This window comes from Urocampus carinirostris, chromosome 8 (genome assembly GCF_059441175.1).
Source record: "Urocampus carinirostris isolate Australia breed hairy pipefish chromosome 8, RoL_Ucar_1.0, whole genome shotgun sequence".
NCBI classification, from domain to species: domain Eukaryota; kingdom Metazoa; phylum Chordata; class Actinopteri; order Syngnathiformes; family Syngnathidae; genus Urocampus; species Urocampus carinirostris.
Window position 1 is genome coordinate 28017614 of NC_142356.1, and position 22984 is coordinate 28040597.

The 22984-nt window shown below is 40.5% G+C and overlaps 1 protein-coding gene and 1 long non-coding RNA gene across 2 annotated transcripts in view; one reads left to right on the top strand and one right to left on the bottom strand.

Moving 5' to 3' along the window:
• Positions 1–509: 509 nt before the first annotated feature.
• cacng2b (calcium voltage-gated channel auxiliary subunit gamma 2b) overlaps positions 510–22984 on the top strand; it is a 75032-nt gene continuing 52557 nt past the window's right edge. The window contains exon 1 of the mRNA XM_088342200.1: positions 510–1851. Coding sequence (XP_088198326.1) covers positions 1641–1851 — 211 coding nt within the window. The 5' untranslated portion in view covers positions 510–1640. The remainder of the gene's footprint in view (positions 1852–22984) is intronic.
• LOC148361503 (uncharacterized) overlaps positions 8050–22984 on the bottom strand; it is a 49294-nt gene continuing 34359 nt past the window's right edge. Inside the window, exon 3 of the long non-coding RNA XR_015851131.1 lies at positions 8050–8555. This is a non-coding gene — a long non-coding RNA (uncharacterized LOC148361503). The remainder of the gene's footprint in view (positions 8556–22984) is intronic.

Below are 22984 nucleotides of genomic sequence, written 5' to 3' on the forward strand. Positions count from 1 at the left end.
ATCATAGTTCAAGAAACTGATATTTTTTTTGCATAGTGGAATCCCTACTCATAGAAGTCGGTCCCATGTTTGTCAGGTCTCTTGCTGCGACGTACTATGTATAGACACTATAGAGCCATCTAGCAGTCAAAAACTATGCTGTTTTTTTATCGTGTCTTTGGTTAAAGCAAGATCCAATGCAGCTAAACAAATAAACATGACTTGACTTGACTGGGGGTTTAACGTAAAGCGTACATTTGTTTACATAAAGTTTTGGCACAAGTTATGACATAAAAACATGTATTTACACTTTCAATGCAGCCTGTGACAGCCTTTAATTACTGTTATTCATTTGAAATGGTAAGAAGCTGATAAATGTGAATAATGTCATTTTGACTTGTTGAAAAAGAAATTTTTATTTATGAAGCAGCAGCCTCCTCCCCATCCTTTTCCTCTTTGCTTGTGTCGTTTTTTTTTCTTCTTCAGCTTCTAAGCATCCTCCTCCTGCTCCTCCTCCTCCTCCTCCTCCTCCTCCTCATCCTTCTCCTCTTGTTCTCCTCTCAGCTCCGGCGAGAAGACGGGCGAGAAAATCAGCGGATTGACATGACGCTGGAACGATGTTTATAACGCGCAATCACTGAAAAAGAAAAATACAATTCGAAAATCCTGGGAGAGAGAGACGACGCCAGATGATCTTGTCGTGCGGCGGGCAACCAGGAGCTCCTGAATGCGGCAAGTCTCGCGCGTCGTCCCGCTAAGCCTTCACCGTCTCCGCCGCCTCCTCCTCCTCCTCCACCACCACCGCCTCCGCGCACCGACGGCCGGTTGCATGAGCGCCGATGCCCGGGCTGCTCCCCGCCTGGATGTGCCCCTCCTGGAGACCGCATGGAAACCGGGGACCAAAATTTTAGGAGGAAGAACAAGCAACTGAGCAGGCTGCGCTTTGATCCGCATCGTCTTCAGCGTCTTCTCTTTTTGAATGGATTATTTTGACATGTGGTGAGGGGCATACATGGTGGGCTTATTTTCAAAATGGCAGTTTTGCATCCTTAGAGCTCTCCAGTGTATGATGATTTAAGGTGGTGTTTCAGGGGTCGTTTTTTTGGAGGGGCCGTCATAAGTGACAACCGAGTGGTCACAGCCTTATGTTGAGGTGGCCTGTTTTCCAGGACCGTTTTTTCAGTCAGTGAGCAAGCTTGTAAAGTTTCTACTGCGTGTGTGTTCGTATGTTGATGTGCTGTAGATCAGTTTAGTTTTGCAACCAAAAAAGCGCCCCAAACCCCGCTATCGGGAGTTTGGCATTCACAGGGCTTCCAAAGTAGGCCTTCCTCCTGTGGGATCAACTTTTTTCAAGGTCGCTTACTTGTTCCACTTAGGCGTCTCTTTGACCGCCCCTTCCCCAGAAATTCCCCTGACCCCCACTAGAGGGTTCCTCTATTTTAATTAACTGGTCAGCGACCCCCCACCCAAAACCAACCATACGATTTCCCCCGAGCTCCCCTAATTCCCCCGCCCCCCCTGCGGCCCCCCGCTACCCCCGCCCTTCCTCCGCCGTTGCCCACCCCCCCTTTTCCGAGCTGGCGTGGCGACGCAAACTCACAAATATTTACTTCCTGTACGTGAAGAGGAAAGGGGGCCCCCCTTTCGTGGAATGCGGCAACATGGGCGTGTTTGACCGCGGGGTTCAGATGCTGCTGACCACGGTGGGGGCCTTCGCCGCCTTCAGCCTCATGACCATCGCCGTGGGAACGGACTACTGGCTGTACTCAAGAGGCGTCTGCAAGATCAAGAGCAACAACGAAAACGAGACCAGCAAGAAGAACGAGGAAGTGATGACGCATTCGGGTCTCTGGAGGACCTGCTGTCTAGAAGGTGAGTCTCAAGACACCTGTCCATCAATCAAAGGGCCATCATGGCCAGTGTTGCCACACAACAGACCCAGTGGACTTGTTTGGTAAACACAAAAGTCAACCATCACCGGACTCCAGCCCTGGAGGGCCGTACGTCCTTGCATGATTTTGCAGGTTTCTCTTCTTCAACTCAGGAACTTGTTAACAATCCTGGTGATTGGTATCCTCCGTTGTGGAGCAGAGAAACCTCAAAAATCTTGAAGCCCTCGAGGACCGGAGTGCCCAGTTCTGTTGCACACCCTTCACTAGGCTTAACCAAATGTTTGGGGGAACGTCAAGTGTACCGAACCTAAAATTTTTGTAAACATCAAACACTACCCAAGGGTTGTTGTTAGCCTACAGTAGAAGTTGGTGTGACATCAATGACGTGTTAGAGATTTTTACATGCCCAACGTCAGTTTTTTCAAAGAGCATAATCTAATGGCTTCAGCCAAAAGAGGGGTTGAGCCTAAAAAAACCCAGCCCTACCCAACCCAGGCCAGCAGGTATTAAAGCCTGACCCGCTCCAAGCCCGAACTTGATTTGCAGGACCAAGCCCGAAGTAAACCCGAAATTTCATAGGGACTCAGGGAGAGAAAGCGTGATTTATGATAACAAATCACGTAACAAAATGTAAGTTTAACGAACTGTATAAAAACATATATCTTTATATTTCTGTGCATGCAGAGGTTACATTAACCGTCAATTTTTCATCATTGACGGGTTTTTAACGGGAGAATTTAAAGGCCCTTTGTTATTTTGACATGTTGAAAATTGGGCCATAAACCACAGCAGCACGTTCAGAAGAATCTAGCGCGACACTTTTAGAGAGAAAAGCAGAGAGATGAAGAAGAACATTGACGGATGGAGAATGAACAGAAACAGGACGGACGTTCTTTGAATTGACATTGCAAGAGCTTAGTACCGTGTGTTGTAATGAGGCAACTGCTATTCTTTGACGGACAACGGTTTCTTGTGGACAAAGCTACTTGCGGTTTCAAAATGCTCAAACACGCTGCGATGTTAGCCTAGTGAAGCCTAGCCAGACCTGACACAAACGCAATGATTGACATTTTAACATCAAAGACAACATCAGAGCAAATGTGAGTCTACCTCACAAGTTTGAGCATCATCACTGACGCATCATATTGGAGTTTTGTCATTGGTTTCTGAAATGTAGCATTTACAGTGACCAGCCTAAAACAAAAGTCTATCATCTTAGTGATTATGAAGGACAAATTCATTGTGGCTACAATTTTCGTCAAATCAGAATCTGGGGTTGTAGTTGGTGTGTCATCAATTAATGGGAACATAAAATGTGTATTAGAGGTTGCTGTGGGTTTAAAGTAGAAATAACCCAAAAGACACTTCAAGATTATTGATTTTACCTACCAGACTTAATTTAAATGCCAAACATACACATTTCGAAACATCAAAGACACCTCAGTGAATTTGATGTGTTCAATATGTGAGGGGGGGCAGCACAGCGGCGCAGTGGTTGGCGCGTGTGCGGCTAAGTTCTGAGGTCATCAGATTGAACCTCCTGTGCTGAGTTTAAATGTTCTCCCCGTGCTTTTAAGTGATCCTGACCTCAAAGTATTACAAATATTTTAGAGAATAATGCGGGTGCAGCAAAAGCTTTTGCTTTTTTTCTTGGGAGGATCAGTAGCGGCTGATTAAATAAATACATTCCTAAACGTCAAGAGCAGACTTATGATGATTATAACAATCAATAGACTTAAGACAGGCATTGGTAATTTAGTAACTAACAAAAATCATGGGGTTCTTGGAACTCATTTGGAAAGTGTTACCACATACTTAATAAAGGAAAATATAAACGTTTTAAGGACACCTTAAATAATGCACCTTTTTTGAATATTTGAATAAAAAATACACCTTCATTTTCTTTAAAAGATTATTGTATGATATTTGACCAGTATATGTCGCTGTATTGCGTAGTGCACCCGAAAACAAGTGCTACAAAGGAATGGGAAGTATACAAACTACGGAGACTCAAACTATTTCTTTTCATTTATTGTCAAGCTTTTCACAAGATGTGCAAGTTCCCTTAGCAGTTAAATGGCGGATAATGATGTCAACTTCTTTTCGCTGAGTCTCATGTTGTGTGAAATAAATATAAATTTCTGAACCCGTGAGTAAAAAAGTTCACGATCATATAATAGTTAATGTATTTTTTTATTATTCTAATCAATAGGGAGTACGCTGTTGAGGATTGGGGTAGGGAGGCTGGGCTTTGGTCCAAAACACCTCTCCTCCTCCTGGGTCCCCAAAAATAAAATATGAAACTTGGGGTTTGGTTTGGGCTCGGTCCTACAAATCAAGTAAATTGGTTTGGGAGTCGTCTGACCTTCTAAAAGAAGTCTAGCTTTTCTTGAAATGTCCAACTAGAAATGGCTTTGCCTTTAAATCTGCGACCGAATTCTCCTTCTTCTCCTTTAGTCATTATATGTTGACCAAAACGCTGTTAAATGAAGTGATCACTTAGCCAATTAGAGATACTTTTTTGAATTGCTGACATTTCCCAAGCCGCTCTAGCAGGCTGTGGCTTTGCCAACTCAAAATCTGATTGGCTAAAGCAAAAGCTTTATCAACGCATATTTTACGTCACAGGACCTGCAGAACAAATTGTGAAGGCCTCCTGTTCGATTTCTGAACCTAGGAAAGAGTAATGGCTGAAATGTGATTGGTAAAATGCTTGAATATGAAAGCACAGATCTGGAAGCAGCTCATCCAGGGGGAAAAGTCAAAGAAAGGAAACTGACAGATGATTTGGACTTTTCTAATGAGTATTCATTGAGCCAGCAGAGAAGGCCTTGTGCCCTGATGGCCCACCATTAGTATAAAGGAAGGGTTCTCCATCTAGTGCAAGTATAAACAATACAAATATACAAATGTGTAAAAGGATTAAAATGTGAAAAACCTTATATTCATATTATATAACAAATATGTGCATCATTTTTATATTATCAAAGACAATATACTTTTAGTTCTGTGGATTGATGGATGGCTGGATGGATGGATGGATGAATAGATGAATGGACGAGCACTAACCTGCAACAGTAAACCCGCAGGACATCCATTCCCATTCATGCAAACATCAAAGACACAAGCTCAAGCTCCCCACACTGGCGTCAATCAAGTGGAGAGAGTAAGGTCTTTGTGTCGGTGCTTCCCTTGATGGATTTGTCCGTGATGAATCTGTCCCGGGGTCGCCGTCTGGTCCGGAGGCGCCGGGGCCTGCAGCCTCCAGGGTTCGCGGGCTGTGACAGGTGGAGCTCAGCGGGCTCTAAGTGCCGCTATTAATCTTCATCACGCTGCTGCCGTGCGTGTGACAGCAGATATGTTTCTTGGAATGAGATGTGAGCACGTGTGCTTACGTGTGTGTGTGGGGGGGTGCGTGTCTTCATCATTTTTCTTACAGAGGACATCTGAAGCTAGTGAACCTCACAAGGTTAAACTCTTTTTAAACTGTGGAGACACACCACCATGGCTTTTATTCATTTTTCTCTTTTTTTGACAGCTTCGTAATGCAGAGCTGAATAGACCAGATACTGTGGATATATCATTGTCATTCTGAGGCAACATTGAAGGATTTATGGATATGGGGAGATATAAAACATAAATGCATTATTCTATGTAATATAAATTACTTTAGAAATCCCACTTTCAGTGTGTGGAAATGCCTGAACCGATTTTCGTGAAAATGTACACAATTGTACTTTAGGCCTCCGGGTCTTTAGCTAGGTTTCTTGTCAAGGCACCCCTAATAAATATCAACGACTTTGATTAATATCTACTGTCGTAGGGGAAGCACGGTAGTGCAGTGGTTAGCGCATGAGCGGCACAGTTGTAGGTCATGTGATCGAACCTTCTTGTGTGGAGTTTGCATGTTCTCCCCGTGCTTGTGTGGCTTTCCTCCGGACACTCCGGTTTCCTCCCACATTCCAAAAACATGCATGTCAGGTTAATTGGCCGGTTCAACTTGTCCCTAGGTGTGAATGAGGGAGTGAGTTGTCTGTCTCTGTGTGCCCTGTGACTGGCTGGCAACCAGTTCAGGGTGTCCCCTGCCCAAATAGGATCCGTCACCACTGAAACATCATACCAGCTGGAAATTAAATTTCCTAGAAAATCAAAATGACCTATGACTGGTAAGCTATTTTTAGAACCAATCCACGGGCTATCCAGGTGCTCTTATTTCTGGAGGCGCCACTGACCATGTTTGAAAGTGGGGATGGTGTGTTCAGGGGGATGGACTGTATTACCTTCAAGCTAAACATATAGTTTGAATTTGTGGCCAAAAAGTTCTACTTTGGTTTCAGGTGACCAAAGCACTTCCTTGCACATGGTTGTTGTGTCTCTCAGGTGGCTCAAGACAAACTTTATACTAGTTAAAGTTTATAGGAACAGTCTGCCTTCCATTTCAATATGACAGCTTGCACATATCCCTTGATATATTTAAGGAAATGAATCTGGTTCTAAACTTCTATACAACAGTGTTTCCGACCTACACAATGTGTTCCTTGGTTACCGTGATGCGCTTTGCACTATAAACAAAACCCTGAGACTATCACTGAGAAGGTGAATTTAAACGGATACTTAAATTATTATCATCAGTCGTAAAGGACAATATTGGTTCATACAAAGACTCTCACTGAACTTCTAGAGGGAGTTTGTAGCACCGAAAGTAAAAGGTCCAAATAATATTGAATGTCCCACTTTGTTGTAATTGTTGTAAGGAATTTGGAACTTTTTAACTCACTGCCGCCGCCTGATGCTTGTATTTGTATTGTTAACACATACTTGATAGAGAAAATATTCTACTTTCAACGTTTTAAGGACACCTCAAACGGTGCACACCACCGTTACCAAAATTATAAAATATCCAATCAATTTGGTTTCATCTTGCATCTTTGTCCCACTTATAGATTCTTGACCAAATAAATTTAATTTTGTTTCTTAATGTTTGAAGCCTGAAATAAGGAGAATGGTTGAAAAGTTCATGAGGGCCAAAGCCTTTTTTCTTTCAGGAGAAGCACAGTTCAGTTGGTGGTTTAAGTATCCTCAAAAACACGAATAATTTGACGTTTCATTTGAGTTTGCGCTCAAATTGAAAAAGAATAAATGCCAAACCTCAAAAGAAAAACGTGTTTTTTGTGAAATTAAAAAAGATTAATTTATATTTATGTAAAAACCATCAAAATGTACAAATTCAGTTATCCATCCAGAGCATCACATATATAAAAATACATAAACATCACACCTGAGAAAGAAACAAAATGTTCTTTCCTTGAGCTAAAATGACAATAAAATGATGATGTGTGTCAATAACTCACTGGGCTGCCACTCACTTAAAAAAAAGCTACACGAATAAATATATTGTTTTCCACCATTAAAAAAATAACCCAAGCTTTGGGAAAATGTCTGGTTTATCATCCACTTTAAAAATCAAAAATAGGAGGAAAACATAACAATGAAGGACTACAACTTTCAGACGTGGAGTTCAATCTCAACTCTAGTTAATTCTGTCCAACAAAGAAAAAAAAAACCTTTAACATGCTATCGTGTGAAATGTAAGTGGCGGGCCGTGCATTTCACACCTAGGCCTTCAGTAATGCTACCTCTGAATCAATCCAACACTTAATACCTATTTTATGGCTATGAAGTATTTACTGCATATACAGATCATTAAAAATATTTTCATAGAGAAAAAAAGCCACATTTTATTTGCCAGAAATCCTTTTATTTGTGCACAAAATTCATCCCCCTTTCTTTCCTCAAAAAGATTTTAATTACTTTGTCGAAAATTTAGCGGTGCATTTCAGTTCTATCAAAAAGTTCTTTTCTATTGCTAATTCCGGAAGTCGGGCATGTCCTGTCGTATTTCTGGCATACGTTTTTATTCAATAGAGGGCTGAAAATGTACTTTCAACAGAAGCAGTGTACACTGAAGATAATTTTCGTTAAGATGCTTCCCTTACAGGCCCTATCCAATAATTGTTAAACAACTGAGGTTTCCTTTGGCCTTACCTACTCTTCTCGTCGGCTGAAAAATAGTCTGTGTAATATAGTGTGGTGATCTGTGAAGCCCTTTGAGACTCTTCGTGATTTAGGGCGATACAAATAAAAATGACTTGACTTGACTTGACTTGTCTCTGCCAACTTGAAATCTGATTGAATAGAGCAAAAGCATATTTTATGCCACAGGGCCTGCCAAACTGATTGTGAAGGCCTCATGGTCGAGTCCTGATCCTGGCAACAAGGATTGGCTGAAATGTGTTAGGTTAAATACTTAGCTAAGAATGCACACATCTGGAAGCAGCTCAACCAGGGGAAAAGTCATATACATATTCATGGTCAAAAGAAATTTAACATCACATGATTCAGATATTGACCTGAAGTGTATATCTCATCAACTGAAACACAAACCGAACCTTAACGAAAAATGGATTGTACTGTGCTTGTAGAGGGGCTGGTAAGAACTTGAAGCATCCTGTGTGCCGCCAGTGATGTCACCTGATGCTTGCAGTTTTTGTGCGTGTCTGTAGCTGTGTGTAGCTGTGTGTGTTTGATCTCCTGGCACCTTCACTCGCACTCTTTAACGCTTGGCGGGAAGGTGCTGACAGGCAGCATCCAAAGCCAAAGGGAGTGACCTGTGCGAGTGTGTTCCTGCAAAGAAATATTCCTTTGTCACCAAAGACAAAAGGTTTCTAATCTGTCATTCGCAAGATGCCAATATCCTTATCAATTTCGGTCTGCCAGCAATACATATCAATTTGAGTTATTTTTCTCAGTTTGGAACATCAAGATCACACAATCCAGGATATCAAGTATGTTCAGATTCCATGTGTCATATCGAGCTGATACTGGCCTGTGTCAGCTGAACAAAGACAAGCACTTTTTATTTGGTCATCAACAATATGACGATATCCTTATTAGTATTGTTCACAAGCAACACATATGCATTTAAGTTCACTTTTTCAGTTCGGAACATATAACCGTTCATAGTACACAGACCAGGATACAAACTATGTTCATAATATCAGGAAACCAGAACAGACCGGTGGACCCCAGAGCATTCGTTTAAGTCTTTTATTAAGGAAGCGTTCAGGGCTTGCTGGAGACGTGATGGCCGTCAGACGTCAGTAGCAGCGCCGGGGAGATAACTTCGAACGAGTCCGGAATCATAGTGCGGAAGTCAGGCAGGTAGTGTTTACCGGGGCTGGAGAGGAGATCAAAGCGTGGAACGGAAACAGGTCGGATCGGAGGCAGGCAGAAACGGTTAAGCAGAGTTCTTAAATCAACGGCATATCAGGAGAAACACACAGAGTTACAAAATGTACACTCTGACACTGCTCTCTGGACGCAGCGCTTAAGAGAGAAGTGCCAGCCAATCAGAAGGCGCCCAGTCAGGCGCCACATGATCGCTCCAGGTGATCTGAGTTAGTAATCATGACACATAATCAGTGTGTAATAATTGACTAAAGACAAACGTTTTATAATCTTCTATGCGGCAGCGTGTTGGGGAGGCAGCGTCAAGAAGAAGGATGCCTCTCGTCTCAATAAACTGGCTAGGAAAGCGAGCTCTGTTGTGGGCAAAGAGCTGGACAGCCTAACAACAGTAGCTGAGAGACAGGCACTGAAAAAGCTGAGGTCAATCATGGACAATCCATCGCATCCGCTTCACAGCATTATCTCCGGACAGAAGAGCAGTTTCAGTGACAGACTGCTGTCACTGTATTGTACTACGGACAGACTGAAGAGATCTTTTCTTCCTCATGCCATGAGGCTCTTTAACTCCACCCGGCAGAGTAAAGGCCCACATTAAACCACACCACCTACATTGGATATTACCGAATCTTACTGCATTATGTATTCTGTGTAGCACTATTTAGTTACTCTATATAACATGCTAAAGTGGGCATTTGCACGTCACACTGGGTATTTGTATATTGTATTCTTTTGGCTTTATTATTGTATTGTTCTCAGCTCAGGGATGCTGCTGGAAATGTGAATTTCCCTTAGGGGATGAATAAAGTATCTATCTATCTATCTATCTATCTATCTATCTATCTATCTATCTATCTATCTATCTATCTATCTATCTATCTATCTATCTATCTATCTATCTAATCTGCCATTTCCAATAGGGTAATATACTTAGCAGTATCAGTCTGTGAGAAATACATATCAACATGTGTTCACTTTCTCAGTTGCGAACATATTACAATTTATCGGACATGGTCCAGGATAGTGACTATGTCCAGATAGCATGTCTCATATCGGTCTGATACTGGCCTGTTTTCAGGTACTTTTCAAGGTAGCCATTACTCAAGTAAATACATCTAAAAAAAAAGACGTCATCTGCTACACTGCGGTGGTTGACACATTAATTTTTCATCCCATTGCAAGTGATGTAGAGATATTGTGGCACAATACAATGATTGGGGGTTGCCATACTCTTCCTGTACCTTTCAATAAAGATGTAAAACATGAGTGTTAGTGTGCCCTCACACTGATGTGCGAATAATGTAAGCTATATGAGGCACGAGTTTGTGAGTGTGTGTTTGTTATGCGAGACAGTAGCCCATTGATTGCCAATGATGCGTTCTGTAGGGTGGACGAAACACACCGAAAATACATGTCCACACACAACAATGAGGTGCTGAATCGGCCTCGATTTGGATGACCAAATAACCAATCGATCTTTTTCACCTCAAAAGGACATTGTGTATTATTTAGCGCCTCCCAATGGTAAAAAAAACCTGTTTCAACAACTTTTGATTCTAGACATCGGAAGACCAGAGACCAATACGTTACAGTAATTGAGAAGAAAACTAAAAGACGCATAAATTATAATCCTCGAGGGTCAGTCAACTTTTAAAAACCCCAAACTTTCCAAATATTTCAACTAAACTATAGATTAACATTCAAAATGTGTACTTGTAGGAGTTCAAAGTGAAGGACAGGGATAATCTTTTGCAAATCCCTTGCGTCCTGTTGTCAAGGTTGGCATGAATACTTCAACAGAGGAGTCTAATATGTTTCCAATTGAGACAAACATTACAATGGTTCATTATGCAAATAATTAATTATTTTATTTAGATTTAAAGGTTGATACCAGGAGTCTCCAGAGAGGGCGCCACCGAAATCACTATGTCATCTACAAACAAGAGCATTAAAAAATGACTAACACCTTCCTCAGGTGTCATCATAATTTCTTTCTCTCTGTTTCTCTCTAACAAGGGGCGGGATGAATAATTAGACACAATCGCGTCCCACAAATTATGGGCAGGATCGAAAAAAGCAAAAACAGGAAAAAGGAGGACAACACGAATTGGGGAGGAAACAAATGTGAATTGAATAAGAGAGTGTAATTGTAACGTTGAAACAATATTTTAAAATAAGGTCAACAAGCTGTTTCAATCCTAAAATATGAAAAAAAATCCTCAAAAGTTCCTAAATCATGCGAAATATGATAAATTGACATTAAAAAATAATTTAAAAATTCAATTTTAAATGAAAACAAGAATACACCATATTAGTTTAAATGAATCCAAAGCTTGGAAGGTTAAAAAAAAAAACTATAGAAATGTGACCCAAATCTAAATATCAAATATCAATGCAAGTGCTGAACAGAACCAAACGGAAAATGGCGATCAAAACCTCAAAACACCCAAAAAAAAAACAAGTTATTACGACGCAAACAACATAAAAACGACCAGTTTGATTAATTCTGGGTCAGTTCTAGTAACTATGCCTAAAAGAGCTCCATCATTGATTCCAATTCTCATTTCCTGTAAATGCACTCCCGTGGGTGGACGCCATGTTGAAGGCCAACCTCTCGATAGCTTTTTGACGTTTTACCACCTGGACGCGTGAGTGAGTAATCGATAGATGAATCGGCCTTGAACTGCAGAATGCGGACTCAGCCGAACTCACGCGCAAAAACGATAAACCCACAGGAGGATGAAAGGGAACCCGCTTTGCATATCTTCAATGCGTTGACCTCCAAAAGGAGTCGGCTTTAAAAGTAAAACTGCAAGCGGTGAGGATTCTGGGTCGGGCTGTGCTTAAACTTTTTCCATACTTCCTGTTAGGAAACACACGTTGTCATATTCCCAAAAAGGGATTTGTCCCTATTTTCTTTTTTTTTTCTCGAACCTTCCATTAGTAAGTTAATTTCCCTAAATTGGCTGCTTTAAAAACAATGATGGGTGATGAGGTTCATGTCTGATAGATAGATAGATAGATAGATAGATAGATAGATAGATAGATAGATAGATAGATAGATAGATAGATAGATAGATAGATAGATAGATAGATAGATAGATAGATAGATAGATAGATAGATAGATAGATAGATAGATAGATAGATAGATAGATAGATAGATAGATAGATAGATAGATAGTCAGTTTTACAAACAAATTAACCCACATACAGTAACTCGTATTCAAAGAAAGAGAACACTATATAAACTGTAGCATAGTAAAAGACGTTTGATTGTCTTAAGTCATCAATTAAATCTACGCGCTCCTCCTTTTGAACAAAGGCCTCATACCTTGAGTGTCCTGAAAGATGCTTTGAATACAATGCATTATTATTATCATTATTATTATCATTATTATTATCAATAGCGGCAGCAAGGCGGCTGAGTGGTTAGGGTGTCTGCGGCACATTTCTGAGGTCATGAGATCAAACCTTCCCGTGTAGAGTTTGCATGTTCTCCCCGTTCTTGCGTACGTTTCCTCCGGGCACTCCGGTTTCCTCCGTCATTCCAAAAACATGCATGTTAGGTTAATTGGACAGTTCAAATTGTCCTTAGGTGTGAATGAGCAGGTAAGTTGTCTGTCTCTGTGTGCCTTGTGACTGGCTGGCAACCAGTTCAGGGTGTCCCCTGCCCACTGCCTGAAGATAGCTCGGATGGGCTCCAGCACCCCTGCAACCCTATTGAGGATAAGCGGTGCAGATGATGGATGGATGGATAGATGGATTGATTCTATCAATCAATAATCCACAATCATGGAAAAAATGTCAATGCAACAACAGCAACAAAAATGACTTGATAGCTCGACATGTTGTTATCTTGCTAATACTATGACTAATTTTATTGTTTTTGGACTGAAGTTTACGGTGTATGAGAATCCTTGAAATGATCTTTTTAAAAACTTCTAATTGACTTATTTTTTTTTTCTCCTGTTGTTTGTTTCCATTGTCGTTTTTTGCTTTATTTGTCCCAAAAACATGTTTTTTATTTTATGGATAAAAACAACAAAATCAATCTGAAGAGGCTTCTGGGAACTGAAATAGCTCCTTATAGTAAGCAAGCCACAGGGTTGGGTAGGGTTACTTTAACTGGATTACTTTCAATTACTTTTGGATTACTCCAATACCAAATATGCTAATAAAAGACAAAAGAAACTAAATATGAATAAAATTACTAAATTTTGTGCAGGCTCGGGGAGTAACGGAATAGATGGAACGGCTAAAATGATGTTGGCGAGCTGTTTGGATTTATTTTCATTTTGATTCTGTTGCATTTTATGTTAGTTTTGCCGGAGATCAAAGCCAGGAGAGAAAGCTTACCACGTGCTGTGAGTCATAATTTTATTTATATTTAGTTTCTTTTGTCTTTTATTAGCATATTTGGTATTGGAGTAATCCAAAAGTAATTGAAAGTAATCAAGTTAAAGTAACACTACCCAACCCTGGCAAGCCGAGTAAGCAAGCCGAAAGCGTTTCTTGAAAAGGAGACGAAATTCCCATCACTACGAGCTTTTCTGAGTGAGAGGAGTGACCCAGTGTTCTGCTGAAACCCCTTTCTTTATCAAGACATCCAACCGTAGGCTAATGTGACAGTAAATTTTGTTCACTTTCTTATCAAATTAAACAAGCAACATTGAAACTTAGAAATATTGCCAACAAAACTTTTACTTTTGACATTTAACGAGTGTTGGCATGCATGCATACATACACAACACCATGCTAAAATGCTACCACAAGAAAACACGCGCATCTTAAAAGCTACGTCACAAAATAGTATTTTAAATCAGAGAGAGAGAGTCAAATAGGACTAAATAAAAATGAAAAATGTAAGTACTCCGTAAAAAAATCGCAATCAGCCTTGTGCGCATGCGCACTATGGATTGGTAGGACATCTCCACAAGGTAGGACGTTTCAGCAGAACACCGGTAAAGGCACTCAACTGCTAAATTCTGCAAACATGTAGTCCAACACACATCTGGGGACACACAAATTACAGGCAAAAACTGCAAGAGGAGTGAAGTGAATGACAACAGTCCTTTTTTTAACGTGTTTCTTTACCCTTTCCTGACTTTTTTGGCTCTAAAATAGCGCCATTCTGTCCTCCATCGTACCAGACTCATATCATTTGCGCTGTTCTGTGTTAGTTTTACTGCTACAGAAGAGAAGAATGGTGGTGGGCCAAACCAACTTGAATTTTGGGAGGGGAGAATTTCCCGAAATGGTAAAACTCACCTCATCTGCCCTGGTTATGGAGTATTGTGCTGATTGTGGCCAAATGGCTGACTACAGAATGAATGCACTGGTAAGGTTAGATAGTGCAAGTGACAGATACGTGGTAAAAAAATGTCTTCATTCAGCCAGCCCAAACTTGACCTTGACATGAGCCAGCACTTCGGGAATTCTCCTGTTCTTCACGATAAGTCACTCTGGCATTGCTTCCATTGCATAATTTTTGTTTTAAGTCAGTAATGCAAATAAAGTATTGATTATTTCTCATTGACTCTGTTGCCGTAGCAACAATGTATGAACAGGTTTTTGTCTAGGAGCACTCTGCAGGTTGAGCTTTTTACGGGTGTTTATGTCAATCTTTGGTGTTTCTATAGTAGCAGATCACTACACCACACAAACTACAATTGGCATTGTTCTTTTATGTTGTTGTTATCAAAGTTGCAACCACTGAGCTTCCTATTTGCCTCTGTAATTTTTAGCCTCTGGTGTGCGCCTTGATTTGGCTGTCTTTTATGCCTGGCAGGCAGGATGCAGCAGCAGGCCAGGTATGGAGAGGTGCTAAAAGTGTACCTGTCAGTCACTACTCGTGCATAAAGATGAGGACACTGAGTGAGGAAAAAAGGGCTGTACTAGCCATATAGAAAAAGTGGTTTGTGGAAATTGGTAGAGGAGCAAATCCTTGATCCCAGGACAATCCAAGAGCATTAGCGTTGTAATTTTGATATTCGGTCCGATCCTCCCACCCGTAGAACACGGCATTTACAATTATTTTGTGTTTCAAAAATCCAATTCGTTTTATTCATCATTTCTTTTTATAATATTACTCGGTTAACCAATCACGGCTTATCTTAAGATAACAGACTAGTCGTGAGTGGACATTGGCTGCCTGAGCCCAGGGCAGCTGTGATAATGTTTTGTTGGACAGTAGTAGTTTGCAATCCAAATATCTATATTAAAGATACTAACTACTTAGATCGATCAACACTATTGTCCGAGGATAGATATTTCACACCTGCACCAACAGCTTATATATGTACATAGCGCAGGACATTTCTCTCTCACCCAGTGCCTGTGTTTATGCCTGAATGTATGACTGACAGGCACACAATTCAGTACCTCTCCTGCTGCTGCATCCTGTCTGCAAAGCAGAAGAGAGGGCCAAATCTATGTTCCCACCCTGCCAGAAGCTAAAAATGGCGACGCAAACAGGAAGCACAAAGTAGTTTGTGTTTTTTTCAACTACAAAAAGGACAATGGCAGGTGTAACTTGTATAAGAAAGTGATCTTCGACTGTGGCAACACCATCAATTTACATAAACAGATGAAAAAAGTTCACCCTGCATGGAGCAACAAGCTGCAACCAAACATGTAAACATGTTGCTATTCTGGAACAAAAACCTGTAAATCCGTTGTCACTATGGCAACAGAGCTAGTGAGAGACAATTCATACTTTATTTGCATGAATATATTTTCAAAATAGGAGTTGTCTTCCTGACATTGTTATTCAATATTTGTATTTTTGTTACAATGCTGCTTTTTGGGTTTGACTCTCTTGGCTTTTGTTCTCAGACAGTTGTAAAAAAAAAAAAAAAAAAAATTATATATATATATATATATATATATATATATATATATATATATATATATATATATATATATATATATATATATATATATATATATATATATATATGTATGTATGTATGTATGTATGTATATATTATTTATTTTTTAAATTGATTTATATTGTTGACGTTTAATTCAGTTTTTTTAATAGAAAAATGAAAAAATTTTAGTACATAAAATGTTTGCGCTGTGTTTAATGTAATTTTAAACCAACTCAAGGGGGAATGGTTAAATTATTCAACGATCATTACATTTCCAAGGAAAAAGTACCAGTATCGGATCTGTATTGGTTGATAATACCCTGTATTTACCTGGATCGGATCAATACCAAAATTACCAGTATCGCTCACACCTATTGGATAGCAATTTGCGAAATGGTCACCCCCTGACACGGATGGAAGTCAGGGGAATTTGATGTTAAACTAATTTCTCCAAATGTCACACTACTGATCTTAAAAACAGTTTTTAGACTACTAGTGCTGCACAGACCATATTAATGATAAAAAATGGCTGTTTCAGACCTAAATGGCTGACTCCTTCAAACCAGGGGTTCTGTCCTCAAGACTTTTTGACTTGTTCTTTCACGCTTACCCTGAAAAACTTTGGCGGGATGATTTTCATACAAATCACGTTTTCAAGCTTGTCACGTTTAGTATTTCCCGCTTAGCATCGCGGTCCGATGGATCCTCTGAAAAAATACGAGCAACGCCGTCGAGTCTTGACGCTAGCACACTGCTGTAAAAGGCATAAATCCACTTCCCTTTCAAGGAGATTAAAAAAACTGGGAACAATCAGCGAGCAAAGGAAGGATGGGGTGAGGGAGAGGTTGATGCGGGATAGGGAAGGATGAGGAAGGCATAAGGTGTGATGGAGTGGGAGGAGAAGGAAGGTGGAAGAAGGGAAAAAATAACACTGGTTGTGGAGGCTTTTTTTGGGGGGGTGGCAGTCATCAAACTGCATCGTGGCCCTCGGTGCACACTAAACGACGGGAAAAATTGTGCTGTGATTACACATTTTAAGCATTCAAAAATCATAATGACAGACATATTCTTGTATTTTTAGGCATGCCTGTTCTGATCATTCGTGCAAACGGACCACAAAATCATTGCTTCAAAACCAATTGAGCAATTTCTGGTTTGCTTCTGGTTGTTGACCCTGAGAGTTTTACGTGACTATATTTATGATTTACAGACAATAGCAATACAAACAATGATAGATACGTGCGGTGCGGTGTATTTTAAGTCACAGTCAGATTTACAAATAAATGAACCTGTCAAGAACCAGAACAGGAGGAGGAACCTGATGCATAACGTTTCTCATGCAAGCTTTATTTCACGGGAAATGGGACAGTCATTCACGTAGACCCGAACGCCAGTGTTTCGGCTGGGCGGAAGACGTAAGAGAGCAGTCTGGCGTGGAATGACAGGAAGCCAGAGGCCGATGCGATCGATACTATTTGCACGAGCAGATATTGGACAAATGGGGTTGATACCGGACAGGACGGGACAGACAGGATTGATATCGGGCACTGGAGACTGGAGTCCGATAACAAGCAGGATGAGATAGACGGAAATGATACCAGACATTGGAGATCAAAATTAAACAGGACAAACTAGAAGCGAACGCTACCAGACACTGGAGATCGATATCAAACAGAAAACGAAACTGGAGCTCGATATTACAAAATAGCCGGGAAAAATAGACGGGACCGATACCGGACAGGAAACACAAGCAGGAAACCGGACAGAGTCAAAACCCACGTCTTGCGGGTGCAGAGGTTCGTTGACGGACTAACAAGGGGTGAGTGAGAGCACTGGGCTTAAATAGAATAGAATAGAAAGAAAGAGAATTGCATGCCTCATTCTGCATCTGATGACGCTTAGCACAGCAATACGGTTCCTACTTATCGATTTGTTAATAGTTAAGTAGATACTCAAAATAAGGAGAAAATACAATACATACAGAATTTTGAACTTATCACAAATATGTTCTAAAAACCCTCCTCTGGGCCCTTTCTTTTTATTACATCCCCTATTTTACATAAAGCAAACCCGCCCTAAAGGATATAGGTTTTAGAGTACAGCAATTGTGTGCACAGTGTACAATAGTGGGGAAAATAACCACAACAGTGAGGTAAAATAGTCAAAATAGCTCACTGGCATCCTATGCAAACTCCTTTGCAGGTGTCCAATATTAAACGCAGAATAAACTCATCACTAACTGTATTGATAACATTAAGAATATGATGTGAAAATGCAGCCATCTTGAAAAAGAACATACAAATTTGTGAAATTAAATGAGAAAGAACTTTTTAAAAAATATAACCATTTAATATATGTTCAATGTTATTTTACCTTGATAGCCTCACCTGCACTTAGTTTATCCCACCATCTGCTAGATATTTCTCTTGAACCCTTGTAGAGTGTTTCAAAGCATTCGTAGTGGATTATTTTCTTGCGTTTTCTGAGATGTAATCTTGGAAAATCTACAATAGTTAAGCAGGCCAGTTCCTTCCTTGATTGCACGTCGCTGTACAATACCTACCAAGTTTTATGTTGCTTGGTAAAATTAGTTCTGGGGACAAATATTCATCGAGTTGCTTCCACAACAGTATAGCAGGTTACTAGTGTTAACTACTACTGTTAAATTGATACCTAATACCAAAATGCTAGCAGGATCTTGAAGGTTTTGTGACTATACACGATAAAAGTCATCTAAATTTCATCTTGTTGGAGTATTTATCTTTAGAATTGCATTTTTTAAATCCCAAGTGAACAATTTCTGAACATGACAAAAGATGTTTTTTCAAATTAAAGCGGCAGACGTGTTTTTTTGCCCGCAATAGTTTCTTTGGACTTTTTGCAGATCTTTTCATGAAACGAGAAGTAAAGCTGCAAACGAATTACAATTCAGTCTTGACATCATATGCAACACAAATAAAAACAGAATACAAAGGTTTGTCTTCAATTCCAAAGAGGTGTTTGTTGAGCAATTCTCAACGTCACCCTTTTAATCGGTTTGAACATCAAATACAGTTTTTAGCCTAATCCTTCAAATTAAGATTGGTAAACCATTGTATCCAGGATGTAAGTTTGGTTTTGGCATAGGTGGGGATCAAATCATTACCAACAGTAAGTCTCTGGGGAATTATGGGAAAGGACCAGCCAATCTCTTTTGTCCTATTCATCATTGCTTCAGCAGGGAACATGATTTCATCTTTTCTGAGCTGCCAGGTGAACGAGACGTTGATCAATTTATGTTTTTTTTTCCAAGTGATCAATTATTTTTGTTGGGGTCAAACCATGACACGAAATTGCCAAAGCCACACTCTTGTATTTTATCCATCCATCCATTATCTGCACCGCTTATCCTCAGTAGTGTCGCGGGCTGCTGGAGCCCATCCAGTTAACTTCAGGCAATGGGCAGGGGACACCCTGAACTGGTTGCTAGCCAGTCGCAGGGCACACAGAGACATACAACTCACTCATTCACACCTAGGGACAATTTGGAACGGACAATTAACTTGACATGCATGTTTTGGGAATGTGAGAGGACATTGGAGTGCCTGGAGAAAAACCATGCAGGAGAACATGCAAACTCCACACGGGGAGGCTGTGGACATGAATCCTGAACCTCTGCGCCGTTGGGCTGTGCGCTAACAACCCAGACGCCATGCCGCCCGTCTTGTATTTTAATATCTATTTATCTATATCTTACATTACATTCCACCTTCTTTGAATTGTGATTTTAGAGATCAATTTTTCCTAAATAATGCTGCTGAATCAAATTTGTGGCGTGACCGCACAACCTAAATGACCTCTTTCAACAAAAATGACTTTGGATGTAAATGTGCTAATCATTTCCAAGCCCTGCAAAAGTATGCATCACACGAGAAATGTCTCCGGTTTGAGACCGTGTGAAAAGGAGAGGGATAGGCGCCACCAGGCTGTACCTGACCAAGATATACAACAAGAAATGGTGCCCCTACGACCCTAGTGCTTAAGGGATCAAACCACCCAACCAGTGCAGTGGTTAGCACATTCAAGTAACGCGCAAAATGTCCCCAGTTTGAGACCGCGTGGAAACATATGTTGGCCTGGAGAGGGACAGACACCACCCAGCTGTTCTTGCCCAAGACATGCCACAGGAAATGGTGCCCCTACGACTCTACCAACCAAGCAACCATCCAATCTGCTAATGGCCACGGAAAATAGCAAACACTGCATCACAACACCAGTTTAAAAATATAAATGAAACATCTGGCAAACATTAAAAGAGGGACTTCAACACTTAAAAAGAAATACATACATACAATACAGGCTACAGATGTTAGCCTACCCTATAGCTTAATATCCAGAAGTTGGAAGCACTTAAATTATGTTCCGTCAACCTCCTGTTGGATTCCTTCAAGAACGAGTAGCGGTAAGGTGTTAAGGTAATACACAGACACACAATGGCACCTTTGTTTTGGATGCAGCTCTTGAAAAAGATCCTTTCTGACCAATCAGCAGGGTTGGGTAGGGTTACTTTCACTTGATTACTTTCAATTACTTTGGATTACTTCAATACCAAATATGCTAATAAAAGACAAAAGAAACTAAATATGAATAAAATTACTACATTTTGTGCAGGCTTGGCGAGTAACGGAATACATGGACTGTCAAAAATGATGTTGGCAAGCTGTTTGGATTTATTTTCATTTTGTTTCTGTCGCATTTTATGTTCGTTTTGCCGGAGATCAAAGAGATCAAAGCCAGGAGAGAAAGCTTACCACATGTTGTGAGTCATCATTTTATTCATATTTAGTTTATTTTGTCGTTTATTAGCATATTTGGTATTGGAGTAATCCAAAAGAAATTGAAAGTAATCAAGTAAAAGTAACCCTACCCAACCCTGCCATTCAGTGACTGACGTCCCCGACCAATCAGTGGCCAGCATTGACCCACGTAAGGTTTTAGTCCGCGGGACTATTTCTTGGAACTTATATCAAGGAGGTACCTGCAACAGTGGTGCCAGGGACCAAGAACCAGGTACTTTTTCATCATGGAAAACCCAAAATCTCAAGGCGAGTCCAGCTTCAACCATTTAGTGGAAAAGCGCCTTTAGTTTAGTTCAGTTTCGTCCTCCACAATAGAACAGATAGACCAGTTTAATGCGTGTTTATAGGCCACTACGCTATGAGCGCTGGTTGCTATGGACCTATATGAGCCTTTGAACAGCCGTTGCTATGCAGCGAGCCAGCAAGGCAGAGCAATGAGCCAGAGGCCCATGCAGTGGATGAGTCATAGTCCCCCCCCTCCTCCATCTTCTACCTCCTTCTACTAAGCCAGACCTCCCTTCACTCACACTTGTAACCCCCTACCTCGCTCCTTACGCACACCCAACACGGCAAACCTCCCGGCGTTCTCGTGGCGGCCGGACCTGTCAAACATGGCTGACGGCGCACAAAGAAAAAAAAACACACACCTGGATGCAATGGCACCATTGCAGTCGGACACAGACCCACAAACACACAAATTGTAACCTGTTGTGATGTGTGCACTGTAGCTTGACACACCCTCCGCTACGACAAAGCTCAGTGTGTTTATGTGATTTTGCCATGTAAACCATTTGGACCACCTTGGGACATTTTTATCCCCAGTATGTTCTTAGTACCCTGCATATTTTGGCTTTAATTATGGATATTTCCAGAGGATAAATTTCTTTGAAACATCCTTAATGTTTATGCGCCACAAAAATATATAGTTTTTTTCCATACGCACCAGATTTTGAAGTGCAACCCCAAAAGTTACTCTTAATAATTTGGGTTTTGGGTGTTACTTCCAGTACGGCGATCTGGTTGTCAACAGTAGTGTCACGCAATGGCTGCATGTCAAATCCACATGTTTTTAAAAGTGTTCGTATGATGTACAACCAACTATAACTTGTAATATTTCTAACAAATGTTAGGTTTATTAACTATATTTTTGCGATTATATTGGCACATGGTATTAATGCATTGTATTATATTTTTGCAGTTTTCATCATATGTAGAAGAAAAATAAAGCTTTAGTAACACTTCCCCTGTGGTCACGGTCCTTCTTTGGTGGCTTAGCTTGGTGTCATATCGATGACACGACAACAAGTTTAAAATAGTAGCGACATATATTTCTCCAGTCTATTTGTATGTTGAACAGAACAATGGACACTATCCCAATATTATACTTCAGGCCACTTGGAAATGTTTCCAGGACAAAAGTTGCTTCGAAACAAACCAGCAGATTTCTTGTGTCTTTTCAGGACTTTTTTGTTGGTTTACAGTATCATTCCAGCCCTGCAAAGTCCATTTCATGATCTTTAAGAATTTCCCTAGCTATGTTTCCTACTATTTTCAGCGAAGGTACCTAACTATCATATTCATACATTATTTTTATAATAATAATAATAATAATAATAATTTCCTTGTATTGTCATTCTGTGTAACAATGTACACAGAACGAAATGTCGATTGCACCTGACCCGTTGTAGCGAGCCGATGCAGCCGCAGCCAACAGAGGGCGCCGCCGACCACCACAAGTCTTAGGAATGACTCGGCCGGGGCGCGAACCACCGACCTCCCAGTCTCAAAGCGGGCGCCTTACCATCTAGGCTACTGAGCTGGTAAACACTGGTAATTTAATGCCACAACCCCAAAAATAGGAAATGCTTTTGTCATGATTCTATTTTTGACAATAAATCTAATGCAAGGTGACCGTTTTTAACAATGATTGATAACTTGGAGTTAGATAATATGACTTTGTGATGTCTCCAGGATACAGATACGAGCAGTTAAGTCGGCGTTATGATCTCCCCGTGAGGAGCTCTGAGCACAATAAAGCGGCTTCTTACTTAATTCGCTGCCATCAATTCAAACTCAAATGAGTCAATGGAGAAATTAATGACGTTCAGATCAAATTAAGATCAGTGCGGTTTCAGTGTGTTAAAAAAATGCACAGAA